This window comes from Cavia porcellus, unplaced genomic scaffold, assembly GCF_034190915.1.
Source record: "Cavia porcellus strain 051 isolate PalLab524CR breed Dunkin Hartley unplaced genomic scaffold, mCavPor4.1 scaffold_32, whole genome shotgun sequence".
Classification (NCBI taxonomy): Eukaryota; Metazoa; Chordata; class Mammalia; order Rodentia; family Caviidae; genus Cavia; species Cavia porcellus.
Window position 1 is genome coordinate 27216000 of NW_026947515.1, and position 25556 is coordinate 27241555.

General features: G+C 51.4%; 1 protein-coding gene across 12 annotated transcripts in view; it reads left to right on the forward strand.

Moving 5' to 3' along the window:
• The first annotated feature begins 163 nt into the window (after nucleotides 1-163).
• Pgs1 (phosphatidylglycerophosphate synthase 1) overlaps nucleotides 164-25556 on the forward strand; it is a 58028-nt gene continuing 32635 nt past the window's right edge. For all 12 annotated transcript variants that reach the window (XR_010045190.1, XR_010045189.1, XM_063242058.1 and 9 more), the window contains exons 1-7: nucleotides 164-465; nucleotides 10380-10569; nucleotides 14283-14360; nucleotides 17772-17871; nucleotides 18473-18662; nucleotides 19390-19568; nucleotides 21172-21693. Coding sequence is in view for 10 of the 12 variants with exons in the window: in XM_063242058.1 (XP_063098128.1) it covers nucleotides 317-465; nucleotides 10380-10569; nucleotides 14283-14360; nucleotides 17772-17871; nucleotides 18473-18662; nucleotides 19390-19568; nucleotides 21172-21693 (1408 nt within the window). In the remaining 2 variants the exon portion in view is untranslated. The remainder of the gene's footprint in view (nucleotides 466-10379; nucleotides 10570-14282; nucleotides 14361-17771; nucleotides 17872-18472; nucleotides 18663-19389; nucleotides 19569-21171; nucleotides 21694-25556) is intronic.

Here is a 25556-nt window from a genome sequence, read left to right on the forward strand (position 1 = left end):
TGGTCTGTGATCACCAAATGACGCGGCCCTGTACAGGTCTAGCACCTTGAGGAGGTTGCACACAACCCATCAACACAACCCATCAAGTCAGGCTTGTGACCATGACGAGCGGGGCACCGGCAATCACCCTCCCTTGGGGCCGCCAAGCCGTGCCTGTGTGTCTCCCAAAGGGAACCTGAGCTCCAGCCAGCTAAAGCTAAGAAGCCCGGCATCGCTCTCCACGCCTGGACTCTCGCGCCTGCGCACTGCAGCTTGTGTCCGTGCTTGTGGACTCAATAAAGTTCGCGCGCGCCGGAAGCGGAAGCGGCGAGTCTCCATGGCGGCGGCGGCGGCGGCGGCGGCGGCAGCAAGGCCAGTGTTTTGGAGGAGGCTGCTGGGCCTCCTGCCTGGCCGGCCCGGGCTGGCTGCACTGCTAGGGCGCTTGTCAGACCGCCTCGGTAGGAACCGGGACCGCCGGCGCAGGAGGTGAGATCGGCGGCTGGGCCGGGAGCGACCCGACCCGCTCCCCGGCGCCCGGGCCTCTCAGTTTTCGCCGCTGCCTGCCAGAGAGAGATGGGCACCCCGGGCCAGGCTAGGGTTCCCTGCGGAGTGCGGCCTGTAGTTGTTTCGCCCCCCACCGCGCTCGGGAGAGAGCTCCGGCCACTGTCGGCTGGTGCTGTGAAAGCGGGACTGGGGGTGTCCATTGGGGGTGACGGCGGAGCTGCTAGGGCTAAAGTGCATTTTCCTGGCCCCAAGGTGTGAGTCCGAGAGAGTCCCGACACAAGACGCACTGTTTGGGTTTGGAGAAGTCTTTTTCCTTAAGTAATCCTGCCGGCGAGGTGACTTGGCGGAGTGAATCAGCGCTGCTCGCCTTGTGTGCCGGCAGCATTTCGCATATCTTGCTGGAGCGGGTTGTGAAGCAATCCTGAGTCAGTAACACTCAAGCATGGGAAGAGGAACCACTCGAAAACCTTTTTTTACATTTTTCAGAGGCCCCGTGTTCTGGAAAAGTACTGAAGTGAGTTATGTAAATGATGAAGTAGGCTTTGAAGCAATTTGTTCAGGCAGTGATCTTTTAAATATTTGCCAAGAACACGCTGACCTAAGAGGCCTTCTGCTATAGCTAATACTCAGGCGGGGAGGCATTTTCTGTGTGCAAGTGTTTTTTTTTTTTTTTACAGAGCCTTGACCCTTACACTTGATTCTTTAGAAAAAATAAAAGCCTTGAAATTGCGTACTTTAGTTGCAGTTGCATTATTTTAGATTTGTTTTTTCTGTGCTGAAAATTGAACCCAGGGCCTCCAGTAGCTAGGCAAGCACTCTGTCACTTAACTATACCCCAGCCCCTGTTTTAGATTTTTTTTTTTTTTTTTGAGTCAGGGTCTTGCTATTAACTCAAACTCGTGGCAGTGCTCCCGCTTAGCCTCCTAAGTACTGGGATGACAGATATGTGCCACTGTGCCCAGTGAACTTGTCTTACATCTTTATATCTGTGATCCTTGGGTGAGATTTGTTCTCCTGTTCTAAAAAGTACAGAGATCTGGAGTTCAGTCATATGCTAGCTGTAGATTATAGAAATGAATTTGTTTATGCTAAGTATCAGTGGAAGATTTTCAGCAAAAATTCCCGTTTGAGTCTTTTTCTTTTTCTGTTGCCAGGGATCAAACTCATGACCTCGTGTTTGCCAAGCAGGCACTTATGCCACTGAGCTAAACCCCCAGCCCCAATTTAATTCAAGGAAACTTTTAGGTAATAGAATCCAAGGCAGGAACTCCTAGAAACCTGTTGGTCAGACTGTTACACATCGGTGAACCCAGTGGGAGTGTAAATGAGACCGAGTCTTCATTTTCTGTAACTGATGCTTATCTAATGACCAGTTCATTCTGGTGGGTAGGGCAGTCAGGTGACGTCTTTGTCCTGGAATCTCACCATTGAGAGATTTGGTTTTCAGTTTCAAAAAATGTACTGCCTTCAAAGATGAGATGTTTAGGCCATTTTGTTATTTTCCTCTTTGTGTTTAACCTATGGAAAACACATCATTAATCATTGTTTAACCTTGGCATTGATTCCTTAAGGATGGTGGGGGCATTCTTCACAAATTATTGTATTCTAAAAATTTGTATCTGTCAGGAGGCCAGCCTGGGTTACACAGTGAGTTCAAGACCATCCTGAAATACATGAGACCCTATCTTAAAAAAATCAAAAAGAAAAAAAGAGTATATGTTTGTAATATATAATAATGGTATTAATCTTAAGGAATTGGTATATATATTGTGTCTTAATCATTTTTTACCTCCCCTCCCATCTCACACCATATCCATCCACAGTTTTTTTTTTTTTTGAGACAGGGTCTCACTGTGTAGTTCAGGCTGGTTTTGAACTCATGGTGATATTTCTGCCTCAGCCTCCTGAGTGCTGGGATTATCGGTGTATAAAACTGCATCCAGCTGAGAGTTCTTTCTTTGAATCAACAGTTCAACAAGAAATTCAGATTCTTATTTATTTAATTCTTTGTGTTTTTGAGGCAGGATCTCACTAGGTAGCCTAGGCTGGCCTTGAATTTGCAGCAGTCCTCCTGCCTCAGCCTCTGAGTCCTGAAATTACAGGCGTGTGCCATTCTCTGGCTCTTTGTGACCTTGGTGTTGGAGTTTTTTGCGTCTGTGGCCACTCACCCTCTGTTGGCTGCTTTCATTTCTTCTCCATTGTTCTGCTGCACCTCCCAATTCCTCATTCCCAGAACGATGTGGTTTCTTGTAACTCTGATCATTGATTCATTGATAGTAGTTCTCTGTAGTCATGAGCCTAAGTTATTTTAGATTTCAGCTCACCAGTCTGACTCAACTCTTGAAGAGGCTGGTGAATCCTTGTGGCTAGCAAGGGGAATGGTTCTTTTACTGCTGTGGTTTCCTTTCAGGCTGAGTGATGGCCATAGAGACCGAGAACTCTACTTAAAATCATTTCTAATTAGTGATCTTGAAATACTGCTGTTTCCTCTTAAGCAAGCATCTGACTCACTGTCATTAGGGAACACTGGATAATTGATTTATTCATGGTGTGTGGAGCACTGCTGTGTCAGGCCCTGGGGAAGTGAAGATAGAGACATAGTCCTGGCTTCAGGATGCTCAGACCCATGAACAGTTACAGGAAATAAAGTAAAGGTGAATGGTGACGCCTAGGAGAGGCACTCGGAGGTTAGGGATGCTTCCCGGTGATGTGACTGAGTTGTTTTGAAGGAGGAGTAGGAGTAGGCAAGGAAGAGAAGAGGCGGAGAGTGCTGAAGAGGGGCAGTGTGCACAGTGGTGGCCGCGAGTTCTAAAACCCCATGTATACTCAGACCACTGCTAGAGCTGATGGTGGAACGAAGTAGAGACAGAGAGTAGCTAGGAGCAAGTCAGCCTTTGGGCCAGAGACCTTGGAAGGAAAGTTCTAGACTGCATATGTGCTTACTTCTTTTCCTTTTCACTTCCTTTTCTTTCTCTCCTCTCCCCCCCCCCCGTCCCTCCTTCCTCCTCCTCCTCCTCTTTTTCCTTTCTTCCTCCTCTTCTGTCTTTTTGAGATAGAGTTTCACTATGCAGTTCAGGCTGGCCTCGAACTTGCAGCAGTCCTCCTGACTCAGCTTCTGGAGTGCTAGAATTACAGACATGCACTAGCAGGCCCGATTCTTTTCTTTTTCCCGACATCTGGAATTGAACTCAGGACCTTGCACTTGCCAGGCAGGCACTGTGCTGCTGAGCTGTATCCTGACTCTTCATTTTTTGATACTGAGTCTTCCCAAGTTGCCCAGGCAGACCTTGAACTCAGGATCTTGTTGCCTCAGCCTCCTGAATTGCTGGGATTATAGGCTCACTCCATTCCTCTGGTCTTCCATGGATGATTTCCTGTTAGTAGTTCAGACCTGAGATGGGGGGGGGTGTCTCTTAGGAAATCTGGGGCAGCTGGGTTCGATGGCACGCACCTGTAATCCTAGTACTCGGGAGGCTGAGGCAAGAAGATTGCTGCAAGTTTGAGACCAGCCTGGGCTACACAGTGAGTTCAAGGTCAGCCTGAGCTATATGTAGTGAAACTCTGCCTCAAAAAAGACCAAAAAAAAAAGTCTGGGGCAGTGGGACTAGAAAAGAGAATTGAACTGCAGGTAGCACTGCTTGAATGGGCAGTGCCAAGGAAGTGGCTCATGCGTCTGCCTCAGTGACTGTGGAAACAGGAAGAAAAAGCCCTGGTTTGGGGGTGACCGTAAAGTCACTGGGGCACAATGATTTGCAGGCAGGTGGCCCCAGGTGGAGGTGGTCAGTGTGCAGTGCAGTGTGGGAGAGCTGAGCTCAGGCTAGGGACACAGGCGTCTAGGAGAGGTTATGTTTGGACTTAATGGCGACACAGAATGAGCTCCTTATTTGGAGTAGATGGAGCCTGCTGGGAAGTGAGTCGAGGACATTGGGTCCTAATTTTGAACTTGCCTGTCATGCAAGGAAATATTTTCTCTGCGGCCTATTTTTTCCCCCTTTTAAACCGTTTCCAGTTTGGAGTGTATGTGCAATAAAATCAGTGTTTTTGAGTCTTAGGCCCATTTTCTCTGTTCTCAGTGTGCAGTTGTGTGTGAATGCATGGGGTGGGGTGGGGCCGTCAGCAGGCAAGAGTTGTCAAGGCCAGGCAGGTGACCAGCAGGTGACTCTCAGACTGTCTCCCACTGCGGTGGCTGGTCGCTTGTTCAGTGCTGAGCAGTTTCTGCTCTGAGGAGCCACCAGATTTCCAAAAATGACTTTTCTTTTACCTTTGTGATGTGGGGCATCTCCCTCATCCCTTGGTTTGTTACAGCAGTAGAGTGAAGAGAGCATTTGGAATCAAACATTAATTTTTCCAAATAATTTAAATTCGTTGTTGCTCAGCTGACTAACTTTCCGGTTGTAGGTTTTTTCCTTTATTTTCATGGCACTGGGGATCGAAATGGCTCCTTCATGGTTTGTGTTTTTTCCAAGTTCTTGCAAAATCCTTAAATTGTCCAGTGTGGGCTTGCGATTATGACCCTCCTGCCTCAGTCTCCCAGAGTGCTGGGATGATAGGCGTGCAGCACCATCCCTGGCTTCTAGGTGTGGCTTTATGAAGTTAACATTAACATGAGTACCTGTGCCCATACTGTGGCTGCTGATGAATTAGGCTCCAGCTGTGGCTGGGCAGATGGAGACAGCCTGGATTAGAGTGCTCAGATAGATAATCGCTGTGGATAGTATGATCCGATTAATGTCAGGGAGTCATTTCAAGGCAGCCAGGAGTCAGGCTGCCTGCAGCTGTTCCAGTAGTAGAACATGTGATTGGTTTGCATCAGATGCTTTTGGCTATCCTGTGTGTATTGTGGATTATAAATATATTAAGTATTTCTTCCCCCCAATCCTACCCCTGTGTGTATGACTTCTGCTTAGCTAAGGCAAGAGGAGAATCATTGGGTCAGCATGCAGCTGACCACCGGCAGCCCTGGCCTCTCTCAGGGCGCTTGCTGGGGGAGTCGGGCCAGCACTGGCCTCTGGTAACCTACGGGAACCCGCATCATTTCCCTGACTGGTTTGGTCTTGCATTAGTCAGGAAGGGCCGCCCGCTGCCTGGGCTGCAGGAAGTACGGGACCTTCGCGTAGTTTCTGAGCCCTTCTCAGGAAGTGTTATGACTGTTGCCCTGCCCTCATCACTTCACTCTACGTTTACGTGTGTGTGACAGCAGGGGGAGGGGTATGCAGGCTGGGTTTTCTGAAAAAGTAGTTTCTGAAAAAGTACGGCAATCCGGGGAACTAGTTTCTTTTAAAGATTTCTTTTTACATCATTTTGTACAGACTTGAATGGGACCCAAACCTCAGTTTGTAGCACGAAATGTACAGTTTCAGCAGTGGACCTTAGGCTGTAGCTCCAAGCCCGCTGTGGAGACAGTTCCTACACCCTGCAGCGATGGGGAGCGAGTCCAGTTCCTCAGTCTGTCATGGGTTTGTGGTAGAGTCTGAAGTCTCCTCCACGCTCTTTGGTCAAAGCCCCAAATATCTTAGTAGGGAAAAAACCCAAGAAGTCTGTCTACAGCTTGTGTCCCATTGTCTATCAGTAAGCACTTTGCTCTGGGGGTGGCAGCCTCTGAAATGGAGGGTATGTGGAGGGGGTGTGTGAGGGTGGCGCAGGGGAGACCAAGGTGAACCTTGGAGTGTGCCTGCCTGCCTGCTCCCTCCCTTCCTTCCAAGGCCTCACATACACAGGCGAGTGTGCTGCTGCTGAGTTTTACCTCAGAGCCCCTCTTCTGTTGGCATCCCTTCACTGAGAACACGGGGCCTCCAGCCTCACTGTTGACATCCAAAGAAGAAATGTGAGGTGTGCCAGTGTGTTCCACAAAATGTTTAGTGAGGCAGGACACTCCTGTCTCCCTCCTAAAGAGACAGAGGCTGCCTTTGCAAAGGTGCATTGCAGCTATGGGGCTGTCCTGAGCTCAGGTCCCATTGCTGTCCCCGGGAAGGGGTCTTGAGGGGATGTATTGTCATGTCTGGACTTCACTGTCCTGCTGGATGACTGCCTTAACCCCAGAGGTCAGGAGTGAGATGCGGGTCTTCTTTTATATTTTTCTTTGCCACTGAGCAGACATTTTATTTTTCATGTGTAGACCGAGTCTCATTAAGAACCTAAGTTGTCCAGGCTGGGCCTCAATTTGTAGTTCTGCCTCAGCCTCCAAGAGTGTTGGGGTTACAAGAATGTGTTGTGAGCCCTCCTTGAGATGGCAGGATGATGCTTTGCTCTCGGTGCAGTGCCCCCCTCCCTTCGGACTCTGTGTCTGCCTGCCCAGCCGCCCCCACTGGTTGGCGCAGTGGGCCCGAAGGTCCCTGCGCAGTCCATTCAGGGAATCTGCAACATGCATAGAAAGCCTTGAGTCACGTGACTGAAGCTTCACCCAGAGCCAGGCGTCCTGATCCCCGGAGGATGCTCACCCTGTCTTGCCTGTAGCATTGCTTTGTATTGTTGGTGGTGAGGTTCACAGGATGGAGCAGTGTGCTCCCTGTCTCGGCACCCTGGGGGCCACCTCCTCTAGCTCCGGGTTTTGCCTTCTCCTTCCCCAATTCCAGAGCCAAGGAGTGGGCCTTGGAGAGGTGGGGCTGGCAGCGCCTGGTTATCTGGTCCCTCCCCCCCACTTCCTCTTTCTTATAACTGGAAATGGGTGCTAGATGGTATCTAGAAAGAGATGACTTGGGGAGCCAGTCTAGATGTGGAAATTGTGTGTGTGCTCTGCTACTTCTCTAAATGATGAGTGTGATGTGGAACTCCGCTCTTTTTGGTAACCACGGCTGCTGCCTCTTCAGATCCCTGGGGGCTTAGGTTTTTGGTAGGACATGTGGTTTCTTCAGAAACCTCCTGGGAGGGGCGGTGCTTGTGCAGGTGGCCAGCCCCTGGAGACAGAATTACTGTGAGCAGGGCTGCTGTGAGTGTGGAGTCCACCTTTTCCGAGAAAATTCCCAGGAGTCCTCAGTGGAATGCGGGGAACTGCCCCTGGGTACTGGCACCTGGGCAAGCCTGGGAGCAGCCTGCCTGCCTGTGGTCTGGCTCCTCCACGTGGCTGTCCCCTCATGCCTGGTACGAGACAGACACCTGCCACCTTTCAGGGTGGCACTGTCTTCGGGAGTATAAAATGGGCACTTGGAGGTTGGGCCTCCTGAGGTACCGTGAATTGATGAAACCTGACTACCTCCAGGTCCTTCTCCTCTCTATCAAAAATAAACCTACCAGTACGCAGATTAAACAGGAAGCCAACACAAAAGTGCCTTCAGCAACTCTTGGACCAGGGCTGTGTGAGCCCTTCCCAGGGAGGGCTGCCTGGCCCAGGAGAGACCTCACTGAGACAGGTAGCCAGGCTGGGCTCTTGGGCCTGGCGACCCATCCTGCTGGGTGGCTGCTAACACCTGTGTGGACTCTTGCAAAGGTGTCTGCTCTGGAGTAGCCTCGGAGGCCTGCCTGGAAGTTGTGTTGAGCGTGCGTCTGCTCACGGTCCTCTTTGCCGAGCTCCCACTCCTCCAGGTTCCCTTTGAACCCTACAATCAACCAGGTTTTCAGAGCCTGTTGAAGGTAGGGTGCTGTGAAGCCGCCCAGGGCCAGGTGTCTCCTACTCCCCTTTGAGTGACTTGAAGCGCAGTCCTTCTGTTTTGACATTTAATTTTAGCCCTTATGCCAGGTGTGTAAGTCGGTGAGGTGACCGTGGCTGGGAGGTGGGACTGCCTGGCTGCTGGTGTGCATTGCCATGGTCCATGGTGGGTCTTCACAGTCAGGCTTGAATTAGCCTCCTTCTTGATGACATTTGTCCTCGTCTGGTTGCATTGTGCGGGGAGTGTTTCCTTTCCTCATTTTCCTCTTTGGGAGCTGGTTTATAGCTCTCGGCCTGTGTGGAGACGGTGTGAGGCCTGACCTCGGGGTGCAGGGGGCACATGTACCGCCCTGCTCTTTCCCAGGTGGTCTGGAAGGCAGGAGAAGCCCTCCGAGGCATTGGCTGCTGGGGGGCCATGCTTCATCCTGAGTGTTAGGCGCCAGGCTGCACGGGGGCTTCAGACTGATCAGCAGCAGTGTAGATTTCTCCATTGCCTTGCGGTTTCTTCCGGACCAAGGGTCATTTTCCTTTCCTCTTAGGCCCGTCAAGTTTGTAGCTCATTTTTGGGGAAGTCAAGGCGACAGTTCCTTGCTCACATTCCTGGATGGGTGAGTGGATACCCTTGAGTGTCCTCGCCCACCTAGAGAGGGCCAGGGGAGGATAGGGAATTATGCTTTCCCACCTCCGTGCGGGTGGCCGAGGCCTGCTCCGTCCAGTCTTCCCATGACCAGAGAGCAGGCACCTTCTGCCATTGACTAAGGTTTTCTTGGCAGTGAGTTGGTCTTGAAAGGCTGGTGGGCTTTCTGGAAAGCACAGCTGTGGGCGTCTGGCATCTGCAGGGCCATTTAGGAGCCCTGGGAAGTCTCAGCACTTTCTCATGAAGCGAGCGGTGAAATCATCTTCCTGGAATTTGTGGTCATTCATGCTTAGGCCGATGCAGCACCCCCTCTGTGAAGTCCTCAAGAGTCACACCTGAGGAAGGTCTTCCTGTTGCTGTTTGCCAGACCAGAGTTGAAAGTAGGGTGGGTTTCAAGGGGGCTCTGGGTACCTGGGGTGCAGAGATGTTGTTCCAGGCGCAGTGCTGCAGTCCTCTAATCTCACTTCAGAAGAGTGTGTGATCACTGCTGGCCAGAGGCAATGCGACCCCCATGGTGCCCCAGGAGGCTGCTGGCCAAGGGGCCCTTCACCACCGCCAGCATCTCACGAGATAGATGGTGCCTCTTAGCAGCCTGCTCAGATCTGTGTGTGAGTGTGTGTGTGTGTGTGTGTGTGTGTGTGTGTATGTGTGTGTGTGTGGTGTGGTGTGTAGTGGAGCTTGAGCCCAGGCCCTTGTAGTTAGCCACATCCCCAACGCTTTTTATTGCTTTATTTGGAGACAGGGTTTCATAAGCCACTGAGTTGCTGAGGCTGAGCTTGGATCTATGCTCCTCCTGCCTCAGCCTTCCAGAATGCTGGGACTATAGACATGTGCTACCACACCTAGCCAGATCTCACTGGTTTGGTTTGGTTTTGTTTGAGACAGGTTCTCCCTATGTAGCCCAGTCTGGCCTAAACTCATAGCCATCTTCCTGCCTCAGCCTCCCAAGTGCTGGGATTAGAGAAATGCATCACCATGCTCTGCTAGATCTGAGTTTTAAAAGGGAATGTTTTTCCATTTTTTTCCTTGAAAAGAAGCCATATTTGTCTCATGAGTTGTATGGCTGGTGGGCAGGGCAGTCTGTGCAATAGTTTTTAGACTTCTACCAGACCTCCCCTTCTAGGTATCTGTAGGTGAATTTTTGTAGGTGGGTTTGTTAGGCGGTAGTAGTAAGCAGAGGGTTGCTTTTGTGAGGTAGCTTGTAGTTACTGTAAGATTGGTTCCTGAGTTATTTGGAATTAGCTTACAGTTTGGTATTTCTGCGTTAGTGTGGGTACTTGTAAATTGTTCAGCAGTAGGCTCTTTAAGGAGTTAGGAGAGAGGGCCAAAGGGAAAACGCTCTACTGAGCTTGGCTTGGGCTCCCTCCCACCCTCCCTGCTCGATTCTGGGGGTGCACCCCAGGTTTTCCACAGCTGCCCTGTCTCCCCTATACCCCCTATTTGAGACAGGGTTTTGCTTTGTAGTTCAGATTGGCCTTGAACTCTCAGCAGTCCTTCTGCCTCAGCCTCTCCAGTACTGGGATTATAGGCATGCGCCGTCATGCTTGGCTCACTTTGTAAACTAGTGTAGGAAATATGAAATTGGCCAGAAGGAAAGCTCTTCTCCCCAGCACCAGAGAGAGGCATCTGCAGGGGTACTGAAGAGGTACTGAACCATTTGTGTGTTTCTTTAACTAGGTCACCATGGCTGTTACTGGCTCCCCTGCTGTCCCCAGCGGTCCCCCAGGTCACCTCCCCACCTTGCTGCCTCTGTCCAGAGGGCGTGCACAGGTTCCAGTGGATCAGAAATCTGGTTCCGGAGTTCGGTGTCTCCAGCTCTCACGTCAGAGTGCTCTCCTCCCCGGTGGAGTTCTTTGAGCTCATGAAGGTAAGGCACAGTGCACACTCAGGACAGCAGCTGGAGCTGGGAGCTGGGGGTGGTGCCCTTAGTTCCAGCACTCTGGGAGGCTGAGGCCGGAGTACCCAACGTAGCCCAGCCTAGGCACTTAGTGACTGAAACTGTATCTCAAAATAAATAAAAAAGACCAGGGCTGGGCATGGTAGCATATCCCAGCAACCTCAACACTGAGGCAGGATGATCACTGAGGGTTTGAGGGCAGCCTGAACTGCATCAAGAGACCATGTCTCCAAAAAAATAAAAAAGTTAGTAAAAAGATCTCGGAAAGCAGGTCAGCGTGAAGGCCCCAGGTTCAAGGCTGCTAGCAGGCACGTGTGCGCATGCACAAGCACAGGAAGTCAGAGTTGGAGGTTTGGGGATGCGGTGGGTAAATCCTGAGTGTCCTCCATTTGAGGGTTTTGGGTGCTGTGCACCTCTGCCTTTTGGGTTCTGCCTGTCGGATGTCGGCTCCACGCGTGATTGAGTTGAGCCACAGCAGCAGCCTCCCTGCCTTGTGCTGCAGGCTTGAGGCAGTTAGCCAGCGCTCTGCTAGAGGTGAGAGAGAAAGCCGCTGCCCGGTGCCATCTGGGTGGCCCTGAGGTGCGCCTGGCACCCAGCACCCATCCCCCATTCAGGGGAGAGGCATCTCAGTGAGGCTGAGAACTTGACCACCGTGGTCTCGGGGCTCATAGTCCTGGTTTTCTAGGGCTCTGTCAAGGGAGTGCGCCACCCTTTTCCTTCAGCAGTGAGTTCCCTTCGTGTTTGGGGGTTCAGCTTTCCACATGTGACTTGCGTTTGCACACTGAGTCTAGTTGTTTGTGGCTGAGTGCTAATTGGAATGAAGCCTTTCAACACTTGCTAATCTGGAGCAACTCGAACTCCCTTCCTTCATGGTGGCAGGGAAGCCAGAGCGAAGATCCGATGAGCAGCCGGGCAGGTACTGGGAGATTCCAGAGGAGGTGGTGGGGATGTGCCCTGTGCGAGGAGCACTGTTGAATGCCTCCCTGCCTTTTCTCCATTTGCCATCTTGTGTTGCTCGACATTTAGGGATTCTGTGTGTGTGCATGTGTGTGTGTATATGTGTGCATGCCTGTGTGTGTGCACGCGCATGCATGCTGCCTGTCACCTTTTCCTCCCCCTCACTCGCTGCCTGCCCCACTTGTCTGTCCTGAGTGTCCTTATTGGTGAGGACAGTGCCCCACCCTGCTCTTCGCGCCTACATGGCTCTGTCTGGTGTGGAGAGAGGTTTTTCCAGGCCGGTTCTTGCCGGTGTCCTAATGGACCCTCGGTGAGTCACTGACTGTCTTCACGTGACCCTCAGCCAGGAGCCAGGCCTCATGGAGGGCCTGCATGGGTTGGGTGGATCTGTGCAGAGGCAGGAAGGGGCCGAGGGGCTTGTGGGGGAGGTGGAGAAGCTGAGGCCTTTAGTGTCCCGGGACTACATCATGACCAGATTCTTCGAGGTCCCATCACGCAGAGAGGTGTGTTTCTTCCTCGGACGGACGGCGGCCCGTGACCTGTGGGATAGAAGGCAGTGCTGGTTTCTTTCTTTCTTTCTTTTTCTCTTGATTTTCTTTCTTTTTTTTGGTACCTGGAATCGAACTCACAACTGTGTGCTTGCCAGGCAGATGCTTACGTGCTGAGCTAAATCCCTGGCCCCCTGTTTTTTGAGGCAGGGTTTTGCTGTGTGATTCAGGCTGGACTCAAACTCGATTGCATCCTTGAGTCACCATGCCGGTGTGGTTCTTCCTGGCCCCAAACCCTCCTTACAGCTGGGGTTGTCTGTGGGACCTGGTGTCATGCCGTGAGCAGTTAGATAAGCTGTGTTTGCCTGAGCTGAACCAACTCGGACCTGACTGGCTGCTTGTTTATCCACGATTGTCCCTGTGAGCTAAGTTAGTAGCTGGCTGGCTGGCTTTCTTTCCTCCTTTCATTCTCTCTGAGACAGGGTCTCACTGTGTAGTTAAGGCTGGTGATCCTCCTGCCTCAGCCTCCCAAGTGCTGGGATTATAGACATATATCATACCTGGCTAAGTCCGCCAGGCATTATTAGTAGGTAATAAGCAAAGAGAATAGCAGCCTGGGTGTTTTATTTTCTCTGTGTACCTCAGGCCTCTCTGGTGTTATGTTCATGCATCCCGTGTGATGATGTGGCTTAGGCATGACATCCTGGCTTCCTTTGCGGGGGCAGGGCAGTACTTGGATTGAACCTAGGATTTTGTACATGCTAGGTGACTGCTCTGTCATTGAGTTGTATCCCCTGTTCTTCTCATAAATTTTAGTTAGTTTTTTATTTTGTAATGCATTTGAATTTTGAGACAGGGTCTAGCTAAGGTGCTTAGGTGACTTGAACTTGTCCCTCTGCCTTAGTAACACCTGTTACCATCCCTTCTAGATGAAGAAGTATCATGAGTCCTGTGTTCTTCCCTCTTTCTCACCTCACTCTGTAGTGGTTTTGTTTTGTTTTGTTTTGTTTTCAGTACTAGGAATTGAACTCATGACCTTGTGCTTGCCAGGCAGGCTTTTGTGCCATTGAGCTGCATCCCCAACTCCTGTCACCTCATTCTAGATCCTTTGGCATTGACCTCTGGCAGCATTGTTCTTTCTGCCCTTGCTACACCTACGAGGTGGAGCAGCTCGGAGCTTTGAGGATGGGCTCTGCTGTCGTCCTGGGGGGCCAGTCTGGGGAGAGGGTGCTGGTTGTTGGCATGGCACTGTGCTGCATAGCTTTCGGGTGTGGCTGTGCTCTGTGTGTCTGCACCTATCTGCATACATTGCAAAAATGGCACCTGCTTGTTAAAAGCAGCTCAGCCACACAGGCGGGTGGACAGGGTGCAGACTGCAGCTGGGCTCCCCTTTCTGCCTGCTGTGCTCCTTGGGGACCCCTCAGCAGTGTGGTGAGGGTTCTTTGTGCTCCTGCGGACACTCATGTTCATGGGCATGAGCTCAGCCCTGTGCACGGGGCATGAGTGGGAACAGGTGGGCACCGTTTGCTGTCTGTTCTGTGGTTTGCTTTTGTCTTCCCAAAGTACCATGGGAACATTCGTGTCAGTGTGTTCAGATCATCTGTCTTTTAAGTAGGTGCCTCTCATCTTGGAGGAGGGCTGCAGTGTGTCTTACTTTCAGGGCTGAGTACTTAAAATCAGGATTGTGAGTCTTCATGTAGTAAGTTTTTTTTTTTTTTTGGAAACAAGGCCTTGCTACACAGTTCAGGCTAATCTTTTTTTTTTTTTTTTGTCTTTTTCACTTTTATTGGTACCGGGGATCGAACTCACGACCGCCTGCTTGCAAGGCAGGTGCTTATGCCGCTGAGCTAAATCCCCAGCCTCCAGTTCAGGCTAATCTTGAAGTCACTATATAGCCCAGATTGGCTTCAAATTCACAGCAGTCCTTCTGCCTCAGCCCTTTGAGTGGTGGCATTACAGGAATGTGCCCCCACACCTAGCACCATGTACATTTTATTTTAGGCTTTACTTTAAAAAAATTTTTTTTGGTACCAGGATCAAACTTACGACCTTGCACTTATCAGACAGGTGTTTATGCCGCTGAGCTAAATCCCCAGCCTGCTTCACTTAAATTTTAACTGGTGAAGACCTAGGCTAGTTCAGCTTCGAGTATAATTTGTCTCCAAGGTTGAAGGATCGTGATTTGTCAATGAATTATAAATATGGCAAATGAAATTCTGGTTGTTTCTCCTCTTTCAGGGGCAGATAAAAGTAGCCAAGAGGCGGGTCGTGATGGCGTCTCTCTACCTGGGCGTAGGACCTTTGGAACAGGAGCTGGTGAGTTCCGTGCGGAGCAGACTGTCTGTGAAGCATGGCTGCTGTGCAGTGCTCTGGGCTTTGTGTTCTGTGCTAGTGACTGAACCTCGGCCCTTCTCCCTGAGCTATGACTTCAGCCTGTTTTATGTTTGGAGGCAGGGTCTGGGGATGTTGCCCAGGAGGGCTTGCATTAGCAGTCCTGCCTCAGCCTCCCAGAGTGCTAGACTGAGGAGCGTGTGCCACTGCACTCTTTGGGGTGGTTTTGGATATTCATTGGTGAAGACAGGGTAGTTGGGTGAGGGTGAACTGCTGCGTGCTCTTCCTCTCTGTGGCCTCTGTCCCACAGCCAGCTCTTGTTTGTGTGGCCTAGCTTCGGGGGCTGTCAGGAGGGGGAGAGGAGGTTCATCAGGTGCCAGCCAGCGTCTGGGTTACTGTTCTCTCACTGCTGAGACAAAACCCAACACCCCAAATTAAGGAAGGAGAAGTTTATTTAACTCACAGTTCGTAGAGGTTCAGTCTGTAATCCGCTGGCTCCAGGACAGGGTAGTGTAGCTGAGGGGCCACATGGTGACTGCGGCAGATGCCAGATGTGCCGAGAGCAAAGAGCAAAAGGGAAGGGCACGCTTCTGTCCCTCCCTGGTACTGTGTGCTGGCTGTGCCCCTGGGCAGGTGCAGCACTCACACTGCTGGACAGTGAACCGTCACAAACACTAGACTCAGCCACTCTGTGCTTGCATGAGGCTTGGAGGGGACACCCAGACACAAGCCATAGCACCAGTGTCGGCCTCACCCTTTACAGGGCTCTTGGGGCTGCTTTGTCTGCCAGGTGAGTAAGACTTGGCGGATGGTGGCCCTCAGACGCAGTCTGGCCTGCTGCCTGCTTGGCTGGTTTGTTTTGTGACAGGGTCTTGCTGTGTAGCCTTAGCCTTCCAAGTACCAGGGCTATAGGTGTGTGCCACCGTGCCTGGCTCACACTGACTACTTCTATGTGGCTTACAGTGACTTACATGTCTTCAGATGATTGGGAGGAAACAAGGAAAAGAAAAAAATGGAAACAAAACTTTCCTAAGTCAGTAGGGGAAAGGAGTTGAATGGAGGGGAGAAGGCTGGGGAAAAAAGAGGCATGATAGAGTGTGTACAGGTACAAACTCCCTGTGATAAAAGTTATTATATATAAGTAAAGTGTACCAATCAGAGAAAAAGTTCTTAGAAAAGACTGTTCTGTGATTCATGTGATGTGGGAGACAATTTGAGCGAGTGCCTTGAATACAGAACTACTGCTGCACCTGGAGTCTCACTTCCACATGCCGATATGTAGAGTGGGCCGTGCTGTGGCCGCCCTCTTCAGTTGGCTCTAAGCCATGCCCGTGAGGCAGCTGAAGTACAGATGTGTAATCTGTGGGGACAATCTGAGCGGCTCCTGTTTCCTCCTGTAGTGCTCTCTGTAAAGGAACCGGGCGAGCGCGGTGGGGTGGCCGAGCAGTCAGCTCCGGGAATGGCAGCTCGGTGTGAGCCTCGCAATAAAGAGGCTGTGAGTCAAAAAAAAAAAAGAGGGTACTAGTCCCGGGCATAAAAGTTTACATATCAGAAACGGAAGCAACAGACTCCAGAAACAATTTGATTGCTACCCATTGAGTTACGCAAACTGGTCCTTCTACGGTCATTCTCCCGCATTTTGCAGAGTTGCTTTTCTCCCCACCTGGCTGGCCAGCTCAGATTACACATGTAGTTCCCGCCATCCTTCCTGTCACTCATTCTAGAGCCACCCCCTTCTAGACTAGCTAATAAATTCTGGAGAGGCCTTGGATCAGGGCCTTTGTCCATATGCCCCTCCTTTGGATGGGACTTAGCACCCCTTGGCTGCCCTAACTTGGAATTTGTCTTGGTTTACTCTCACCAAGGGTTGCATTGGAGGTGGTAGATTGGAAGTAACTTGCCAGGATTCCAGTAATGTTTCAGTGGGATTACAAATAGAACTTTTTGGATTGTGAGGAGGACTAGAAAAGGGATTACAATACTTTAATTGCAGTATTCATCATTTGGGTTACATAACATAAAGTGTACAGAATTTGTATACCTGTGTCCATCAGGAAAGTTTTGCTGGAGCACAGCCTCACTCTGCGTCATGCATTGTCCCTGGCTGCTTTCAGGAGACAGCAATGCAGGAGAATGAGGCTGTTGGACCCACAAAGCCTGAAACGTCCATGCCATAGCCCTTTGCAGCAAAAAGTTTCTAACCCTGTACCAGACCAATGAGCCCAAGTGTAGGTTGAGCTGGCTGTCCGGATGAGTTTGCCAAGGCTGGTGCTGGGTGCCAGGCCCGGGCTAGTCTTGTCCTACTGGGACTTGCTGGTTTGCCACACTTGTCATGGTGAGGCAGGGCAGGGCGTGGAGGGGCTGAAGTCGCCAGGTTGCTGTACTAGCGCTAGTCCAGGGGCTCTAGCCCAGGCTCTGCTGTCCCAGCAACATATGGAGTGAAGTGGGTTTGGACGTCACCTCATCCCTTCTCTAGGCCGGCCTTCTAGGGAAGGGAGGAAGGTGGCTGCTGTGCTTTAAGTGTTGTTCGTTGGCTTGTTGGTGTTCAGAACTCAGGCAGGAGCTGGGAAGTAATAGAGGGCTGGTGGTGTGGAGATGCAGGAAAGGCTGCTCAGCCTAAGTGCGGCCTCTTCCCTGCCCCTGCAGAAGGTGGCCTCCCCGTGTTTCTAGGGCATGCTCCTAGCTGCTCGCTTGTGCTCATGGGAGAGGAGTTTAACACAGCCCATGGAGCAGGGCCAGAACGTGGGTTGCGTCTTGGATTTCTTTACCAGTCAGTATTTGCCGAGTGTTCTCCCTGAATGAGGCACTATTTGTTGTGTATCTGTGAGAATTATCCATTTATTGACATGCGTGTGGGAGTTGGTATCTTAGAGAAGGTTTCCGAGAGTGTGGCAAGGCCCAGGTTGCCTTCTCAGGTGCAGGCTTTGGAGGTACCTGTGGCGGTCTCTTCCTTGTTCCTGGGCCATCTCTTGGAGAGCTTTTTTTTTTTTTTTTTTTTGGTGCCAGATACTGAACTCACGACCTCATGCTTGCCAGACAGGTGTTTATGCCACTGAGCTAAATCCCCATCTCCCCACTCCCCCCCCCCTTTTTTTTTGAGACAAAGTCTTACTATGCAGTACAGGCTGGCCTTGAGCTTATTTTGTAGCCCAGGCTGGTCTCAAACTTGCAACCATCTTCCTACCTCAGCCTCCCAAATGCTGGGATTACAGGCGTGAGCCACCACCTCTGGCTTCTTGCAGAACTGTATAGTATCTGTTTTTGAGTGCTAATGTATATGCCTATATAGATGTTCAAGAGAGGACAGTGAGGATGTTAGCTGGTGAGTTAGTCTTTTTAAACATGTACCTATCTTTCTAACCTTACTTCTGTTCCTTCGTGCTCTTTTCCTGATAGGTGGATTGTCTGGAGAGCACTCTAGAAAAGTCATTACAAGCAAAATTTCCTTCTGACCTTAAGGTCTCCATTCTCCTGGACTTCACCAGGGGCTCAAGAGGTAGGTGTTCTGCATGCCTGGCCCCTTCCTCTTCCTTGTACAGACCCTCAGTGTCACACTGTCACTCCAGGCCAGGCGCAGGACTGCCTGCTGGCATGGACACCTCTGGTGACTGGGGCCCACATCCCCAGCGTACCTTGTCCATCCTTCCCAGTGTCCCTGAGGAGAGTCTGCTTCCCTGGGAGCCAGGCCAAAGGCTGCCAGGAACTAAAGGTCCAGCTTCGAATTAATTATTGTCAGGGCTTGGAGTCCCTGAGCAGCTCCCCTCAAGGCCTGCATGTTCCATGAGCTGGGGCTGACAGTGAGTCAACCCTCACCCGGAGCAGAAGGAGGTAGTGTGGTGCCCTGAGGAGAAAATCGGGGAGGGAGAAGGAGTGGGTTCTGGGTAAAAAAAAAAGCAGATGTCTGCTCCCCTGGCACTCAAGACCTGCCCCGAGATGTGCCAGGTAGGTGCTCATGGGGCCTCTGGCTGCAGCAGTGCTGGTTGGTGTGCGGATCCAGACACAGCCCAGAGAGAGTGAGCCCCACTGGGAGGCGGTTCCTCCCACGGGCAGTGCACCTTCCTGGTGCAGTCTTCGACCACCTGCTCTTTCCCATTCAGGCAGAAAGAACTCTCGCACGATGCTGCTACCACTCCTGCAGAGGTTTCCGGAGCAGGTCCGCGTCTCCCTCTTTCACACTCCAAATCTCCGCGGGCTTCTGCGACTTCTCATTCCTGAGCGCTTCAATGAGACCATCGGCCTTCAGCACATCAAAGTGTACCTCTTTGACAACAATGTTATCCTGAGCGGGTGAGTTTGTATCCTGTGTGCTGTCTGGGTGGAGTCCACACCAGGGAGAAGTGACAGCCAGTCCTAAGGGCCTTGCCAGGCTGCTGAGTGCTGGTAGTGGGTGCTTGACCTCCTCCATGGTGCCCTCTGTGCTGGGAGCCGGAGCCTGTGAAGGCTGATGGGAGGCCAGCTGTGTTGTTTGAGCCCTTCCTGCTGGTAGCTGCTGTGTTAAGCCTGTGTCTGACTCAGCTCTCATAGTGAGTGTCTGCGTGTTTTCCTCACTGTGTGTATGTATGTATACACATAGTTATTTGTTATTTTAATTTTTTGGTACCGAGAATTGAACTCACGCTTGCCAGGCAGGTGCTGTGCCATGAGCTGCTTCCTTGACCCCTTTTCCTCACTTTGTACATGGACAAACAGAGCATGAATAACATTTAGGCAAGAGTCCAAAACCAGAAACAGCCAGGGTGGAAGAAGGCCAGGTCCTTTGACTTGAACAGGGGCTCCTAGAGGCCCCCTCCACCTGAGAGCCAGCTCTGTGGTCAGTGCCTGTCCAGGCTGAGGGTTGCAGTCTGTATTTTGTGGCCCTTACAGCTAGCTTGCCTAGTTTCCTACACGTGAATGTTGCTCAGTAACCGCCCTTACCTGAGTTTGTCGCTCTTCTCCTCACCCCGAGGCCTAGGACACCAGGCCACGCCAGTATTCACTCCTGCCTGAGTCCTCACCCACTTCTTCCTCTCTGTAGTGCAAACCTGAGCGACTCCTACTTCACCAACCGCCAGGACCGCTACGTGTTCTTGCAGGACTGTGCTGAGATTGCTGACTTCTTTACAGAGCTGGTGGATGCAGTGGGGGATGTGTCCCTGCAGCTGCAAGGGGATGACACTGTGCAGGTGGTGGACGGGATGGTGCACCCTTACAAAGGTAGGGCCTGGCTCCGACGCCCACTTGGATTGAGGGAGGAAGGCTGTAGAGCACACCTTGGGAGGCCATGCCCCAGGTGCAGGAGAGAGGGAGCAGGGCTTCTCCTGCTTTTGATTCTGAAGCCAGAACATTGAGACCCATTGGCCGTCAGCCACACTGTGTATGCAGGGTCTGGCTGGGGACAGCCGGGCACTTGAACCAGGAGCCTGCCTGGTTCTTACAGGAAGCAGCCTACCTAGTGACTGCCATCCGCATCCTGTTCCCCAAACCTCCTATCACAAAGACCTTGTGGTTCTCAGCTCTGCTGAGGCCTGTGGCCTCCTGCCTGGAAAGTGAAATAGGAGCGTGCTTAGCTCTGCTTGCTGGAGACAGGCCAGTCCTGGCACAGCATTCCTGGGCATTTGCATTCCTGTGACTCCTGTGGCTGTGGCTTCCATGGCCCTTCAAGGGCTTGCTGCTCTGTCACAACTTGGGCATAGGGTTAAATCTGGACCTCATAAGAAGGGCACCCTATTTCCACTTGGCATGGGAGCATCTAGTGGATCTCCTGGTAGAGGAGCTGTCCAGTGCCAGGGAGCTGCAGCTGTCCAACCCAGCTGCCAGTGCCAGTGGGATGCTCAGGTATTGCCATTGTCCCTCCCCCGCCCTGCCCCTAGTATGAGGGTTGAACCCAGGAACACTCTACCACTGAGCTACATCGTTAGCTTTTTTAAATTTTAGTAGCAGTTGGACCAAGGACCCTTGTACTGAGCTACATCCCCAGCCTGTTGAAAATTTTTTGGTTTTTAATTTTGCTATCGAATGCTGCTGTTTTTCTAAGTGCCCCAGGCTAGACTTGAACTCATGATTCTTCTGCCTCTACCTCTCAGAGTGCTGGGATTACAGGCATGTGCCTCTGTGCCCAGCTGATTTCCAGTTGTTTCTTATCACCAGTGTCCTGTCCAGCTATGAAGGTACCCACCTAGAGCCAGAGCCTCCCTCTGGGATCTCTGTGAGTTGCCTCCAGGAAAGTTGTAATGCCTGTGCCCGGCAGTCCTTATTATCCTGTTAAGCATATATTTATTCGTAGTGCTGGGTTCAAATCCGGACCTGCCGCCGAGCCACACCTCCAGCCCTATGCCAACTTTTTCCTGAGGTACAACTACATGTCACAGAGACATAGCTTATGTGCCTGTTCATGGCAGATGGCTCTCCAGAAGCCCCTGCTGTCCTTCCCAGGGATGGGTGCCGTCCTCTGGCAACCACTGTCCTGACTTCTGTCACCCTGAGTTCATCTTGCCTGCTGTTGGAGTCATGTTTATTTTTAAACCTTTGTTAGTACCAGGGATTGAACTCACGACCTTGTGCTTGCAAGACAGGTGCTTATGCAGCTGAGTTGAATCCCTGGCCCTGGAATCATGTTTAGACATGCCCTTGCCTTGTGCATATAGGTGCTGTGGGCAAGGTTCTTGGTGTAGGAAGCTTGCTCAGGGCTCTGTGTCTTGAGCTTGCTTAGCGTGTGCTACACAAGCGATCCCTTACAGCATTGGCACTTTGCTGTCACAGGCATGTGCCCTGACTCAGCAGTGTCCTGACTCTCTGTCTCCTCTCTCATTCTCTCTAGGTGACCGTGCTGCTTACTGCAAGGCGGCCAATAAACGGGTTATGGACGTGATCCACTCAGCCAGGACCCGCCAGCAGATGCTGCACACCCAGACCTTCCATAGTGATTCCTTGTTGACCCAGGAAGAGGCAGCAGCTGCTGGCGATCGCAGGCCAGCGCCTGACACTTGGATTTATCCGCTGATCCAAATGAAGCCCTTCGAGATCCAGATCGATGAGATTGTCACTGAGACCCTGCTGACTGAGGCTGAGCGAGGTGCCAAGGTCTACCTCACCACTGGCTACTTCAACCTGACCCAGGCCTACATGGACCTGGTCTTGGGCACACGAGCCGAGTACCAGATCCTGCTGGCCTCCCCAGAGGTGAATGGCTTCTTTGGGGCTAAGGGAGTCGCTGGCGCCATCCCTGCGGCCTACGTCCACATCGAGCGGCAGTTCTACAGCGAGGTGTGCAGCCTGGGGCAGCAGGAGCGGGTCCAGCTGCAGGAGTACTGGCGGAGGGGCTGGACATTCCATGCCAAAGGTACGTGAGGGTCAGCACAGCTCCTCCTTTCCCCGCCTGGGCAGCTCGTCGTTCCCTGGTGGGGGCCAGGCGGGCTGGACTTGTAGCCCAGTGGAGGACCCTTCTGTAGATGCTGCAGGGAGTCCTGGCTGCCTTCCCTCCGTGTCTCCCACGGTTCTCTCACAGTGTTATGGCGGCCCCACTCCTGGGGAGGGGAGAGCAGTCCTGTTCTTTTTTTTTTTTTTTTTTTTTTTTTTGTCTTTTTCGTTTTTATCAGTACCAGGGATTGAACTCATGACTGCCTGCTTGCAAGGCAGGCACTTATGCCGCTGAGCTAAATCCCCAGCCCCAGGAGAGCAGTCCTGTTAAGTGAATTTCAGTTGTGTAAAATCTCTCCTTTGTATACATCAAAAACTTTCAGAAATCATTTTGGTGGCTATTTTAAAAGAAACGTGGTACGGACGTGGTGGTGCAGACCTGTCGTCCCAGTGCTCCGGAGCTGAAGCGAGAGGGTTACAAGTTTGAGTCCAGCCCAGATGACTTACCCACTTAGTGAGACCTTGTCTCCGAATAGAAGAGGGCTAGGGCGTAGCTCAGGGTGAGGGCCCTGGGCTCAGTGCCCAGTTCCTGAGAACAAAAACAAAGCAAAAATCCGAACGTGGTACGGGTCACCTCCTCTAAAATACAGGGTCAGGACAAGACTTGGTCTTGTCTCCATGCCTTGCAGACTTCCTTGTGGATCGTGGGCTTATGATTAAGCAGCGCAGTTTCCCTGTCTTTCCCTCACCACTGCTGCTTTTTCCTTTTTGTGCTGATCTTCACTCACAAACCCCCCCAATTGGGAAAGTGGAGACTATGTATTCATATACAGTTTTTACTTAGCTGGAGTCCTGGATACTTGATGAAGAGACCTGTGATGGGAAATGAATAATAATTTGAATTGCATATTTCTTGTGGTCATCTCAGGCATCCAGCAGAGCAGCTCAGGTGGGGCACAATCTCAGGTATACCTCCCTGAGACATAGATCAGTGTGTTTAAAATGTTACACTTAGCCAGGTATGGTACACACTTGTAATCCATAATACTTGATAGGCTGAGGCAGGAGGATTCCAAGTTTCAGGCCAAACTGAAGAACTAAGTGAGATTCCATCTTTTTTTTTTTTTTTTTTTTTTTTTTTGTCTTTTTTTGTTTTTTTTATCGGTACCAGGGATCGAACTCACAACTGCCTGCTTGCAAGGCAGGTGCTTATGCCGCTGAGCTAAATCCCCAGCCCCGTGAGATTCCATCTTAAAGTAAAATAAAAAGGTCTGGGAGTGTAGCTGGTGGTCGAGCACTTGTCCAGCATGCACGAGGCCTGGGGTTTAATCCCCAGCATCAGATCAATCAATCAGTCCATCAGTCAACTCATTCTCATGCTTGGCAACCCCAATAGCCCCTTAGAGATGTGTGCTGCCCACCTCTGGCAGGATGAGCATATCTAGGGTCTCCCTTACTGGATGTGGGCGTGGCCCTATGCCTGAGAGGTGCAGAAACACCTGGGACTGCTGGGCTGTGTGGTCTGTGTGTCGTTTCTCCACTCCTCTCAAGGTCACCCTGAGGCCCATTTTGCCAGGCTTCCATGGACCTGTATCAGTTCTGTTCAGACTTGGGGCATTTTCTTTCTCCTTTTTTCTTTTTCTTTTTCCTTTTCCTTTCTTTTTCTTTTTTTGGCGACAGGTTCTTACTATGCTGCATACGCTGGTCCTGAACTCCTCTGTGTGCTGGGTCTACAGGCAGGTGCCACCACTACCCCAGACTGAAGCCAGGCTTTTCCACATGGCTCCTTCTTAAGAAATTACCCAGCGGTTCACACACCTGAGTCTAGCTCTGTGGATTCCGAATTTAGCCTGATACCTTTATTTTTTTGAGACAGGGTCCTGGTGAACAGTCTAGGCTGGTTTCAGACTTGCTGTGTAGCCCGGGCAGGTCCGATGTCATGATCCTCCTGTCTCAGACCCCCAGTCCTAGGATTATGGGTATGGAACATCACACCTAGCAAATTGGTATTTTAATTAAATGAATTAGTTTGTTAACTTATTTGCTCTACTGGGAATTATACCTAGGCATGGTGATGGTGAATCTTTAGAGCTTTGAGTGCTAACAGATATGCCACAGGTCCATCACTGATAGGCCTTTTGCATGCTGGGCAAGTGCTCTCCCTATTGTTAAGCTATATCCTTCATCTTTTATTAACATTTTTAAAAATTTTGAGACAGGTTTCTCTGAGTGGCCCAGATTGACCTTGAACTCTCACCTCAGCCTCCTGTGCTGCAATTGCAGGAATATAGGCATGTGCCACTACTCCTGTTTCAGCCATGGTTTTATTTCTATTTTGTATTTTATGTTTCATTTTACTTTTGGTACTGGGGTTGTTTGTTTATTTTTGTTATTTTGGGACAGGGTATCACTTTGTAGCCTAGGCTGGCTTCGAATTCACAGTGATCCTCCTGCCTCAGCTTCCCGAGGTGCTGGGATCACAGGTGTGTACCATCACACCTGGCATTTTATTCATTTTTGAGACAGTTTCACTAAGTTGCTAAGTTAGCCAGGCTGGGTTTGGGCTTGTGATTCTCCATTTTGACTTCTGAGAGTGCTGGGATTATAGGTGTGCATCGCTGTACCTGGCTTGTTATATATTCCTTTATTGGATACTAGAGGTTGAATCCAGGGCTTCTGAATGAGGTGAATGTTACACTTGTGAGCTACATGTTCATGCAAACATTATTAAAAAGAATGTTTTTTGGCTGGGGATCAAACTGAAGGCCTCACACGTACTAGATAAGAATTCTGCCTCTGAGCTCCATCCCTGACTGCTACCCTGGTACTTTTTTTAAAAACCCAGGAAGTGAGACATGGTGATACAAACCTGGAATCCCTGCACTTGGAGTCTGAGACCAGGTGAATGTGAGTTCAAGGACTGCCCACGTCACACAGGGAGATCTTGTCTCATCAGAAACAGAAAGGAAGATAGGAACAGCAAACCCACCCCAGCAGTTCTGATGCCCTGCTTAGAGAGGCCCTGCTCAGCCTAGCCTGGCGGAGCTGCTGCCTGGCCAGTGGCTCCTGCTTGTCCTGTGAGGCCTCGAGTCTGCCCAGGCTGTCAGCACTGTGTGTACTGTTGGCTCACCTTGCATGGCACAGGCCAAACCGGGCTGGTGGTCAGTGTCTGGAGGGAGGCAGGGCTGCTGGGTTAACGTGGAAGTGACTTCCAGGTTGGCCTTGTGACTTCTGGGAATCACAGCAGCACTCAGCTAGGGGTGTGGGCTGTGGAGAGGATTTGGAGAGGCACTGCCACATGCCACACAGCCCTGCAGGGACATGGCCGGACCTCGCTCTCCCTTGGTGCTCATGGCCTCAGACCCCAGCTCTGCCTGCAGGGCGGCGGGCTCCTGGCCTCCAGGTTCTGGCTCTGCTGCCGGCCGTTTCCCTGAAACCGGCTGACAGGTGTGTGGTGAGTCCTGGTTGCGACTGAGGCAAACACCCAGCTGGCTTTTCCTGCACTCCGCGCCTTTTCCCGACTGTGAGCGCCTCCCGCCTGCTGCCTCCCTTCTGCCTGCCCTGCTGCGGGTGGGGCCCTGCCGCCTGGGAGAGCTCAGTTAGCAGGGTGGCAGGGATCCTGGGGCACGTGGGAGTGTGTGTGAGTGAGTAAGTGTGTGTGTGTGTGTGTGTGTGTGTGCGCGCGCGCGGTGGGGATGGTGTAGTAGGTATGGGCGCGGTGTGAGGCATGAATGGCAAGGGTTCTTGTAAGTAGAATATGGCTGCCCTGGAGCCAGGACACCGAGGTCTGCTCACTGTCTGCTGAGGTGAGGGGCCAGGGCCTTCCCTGCTGAGGCTGAGCTCCAT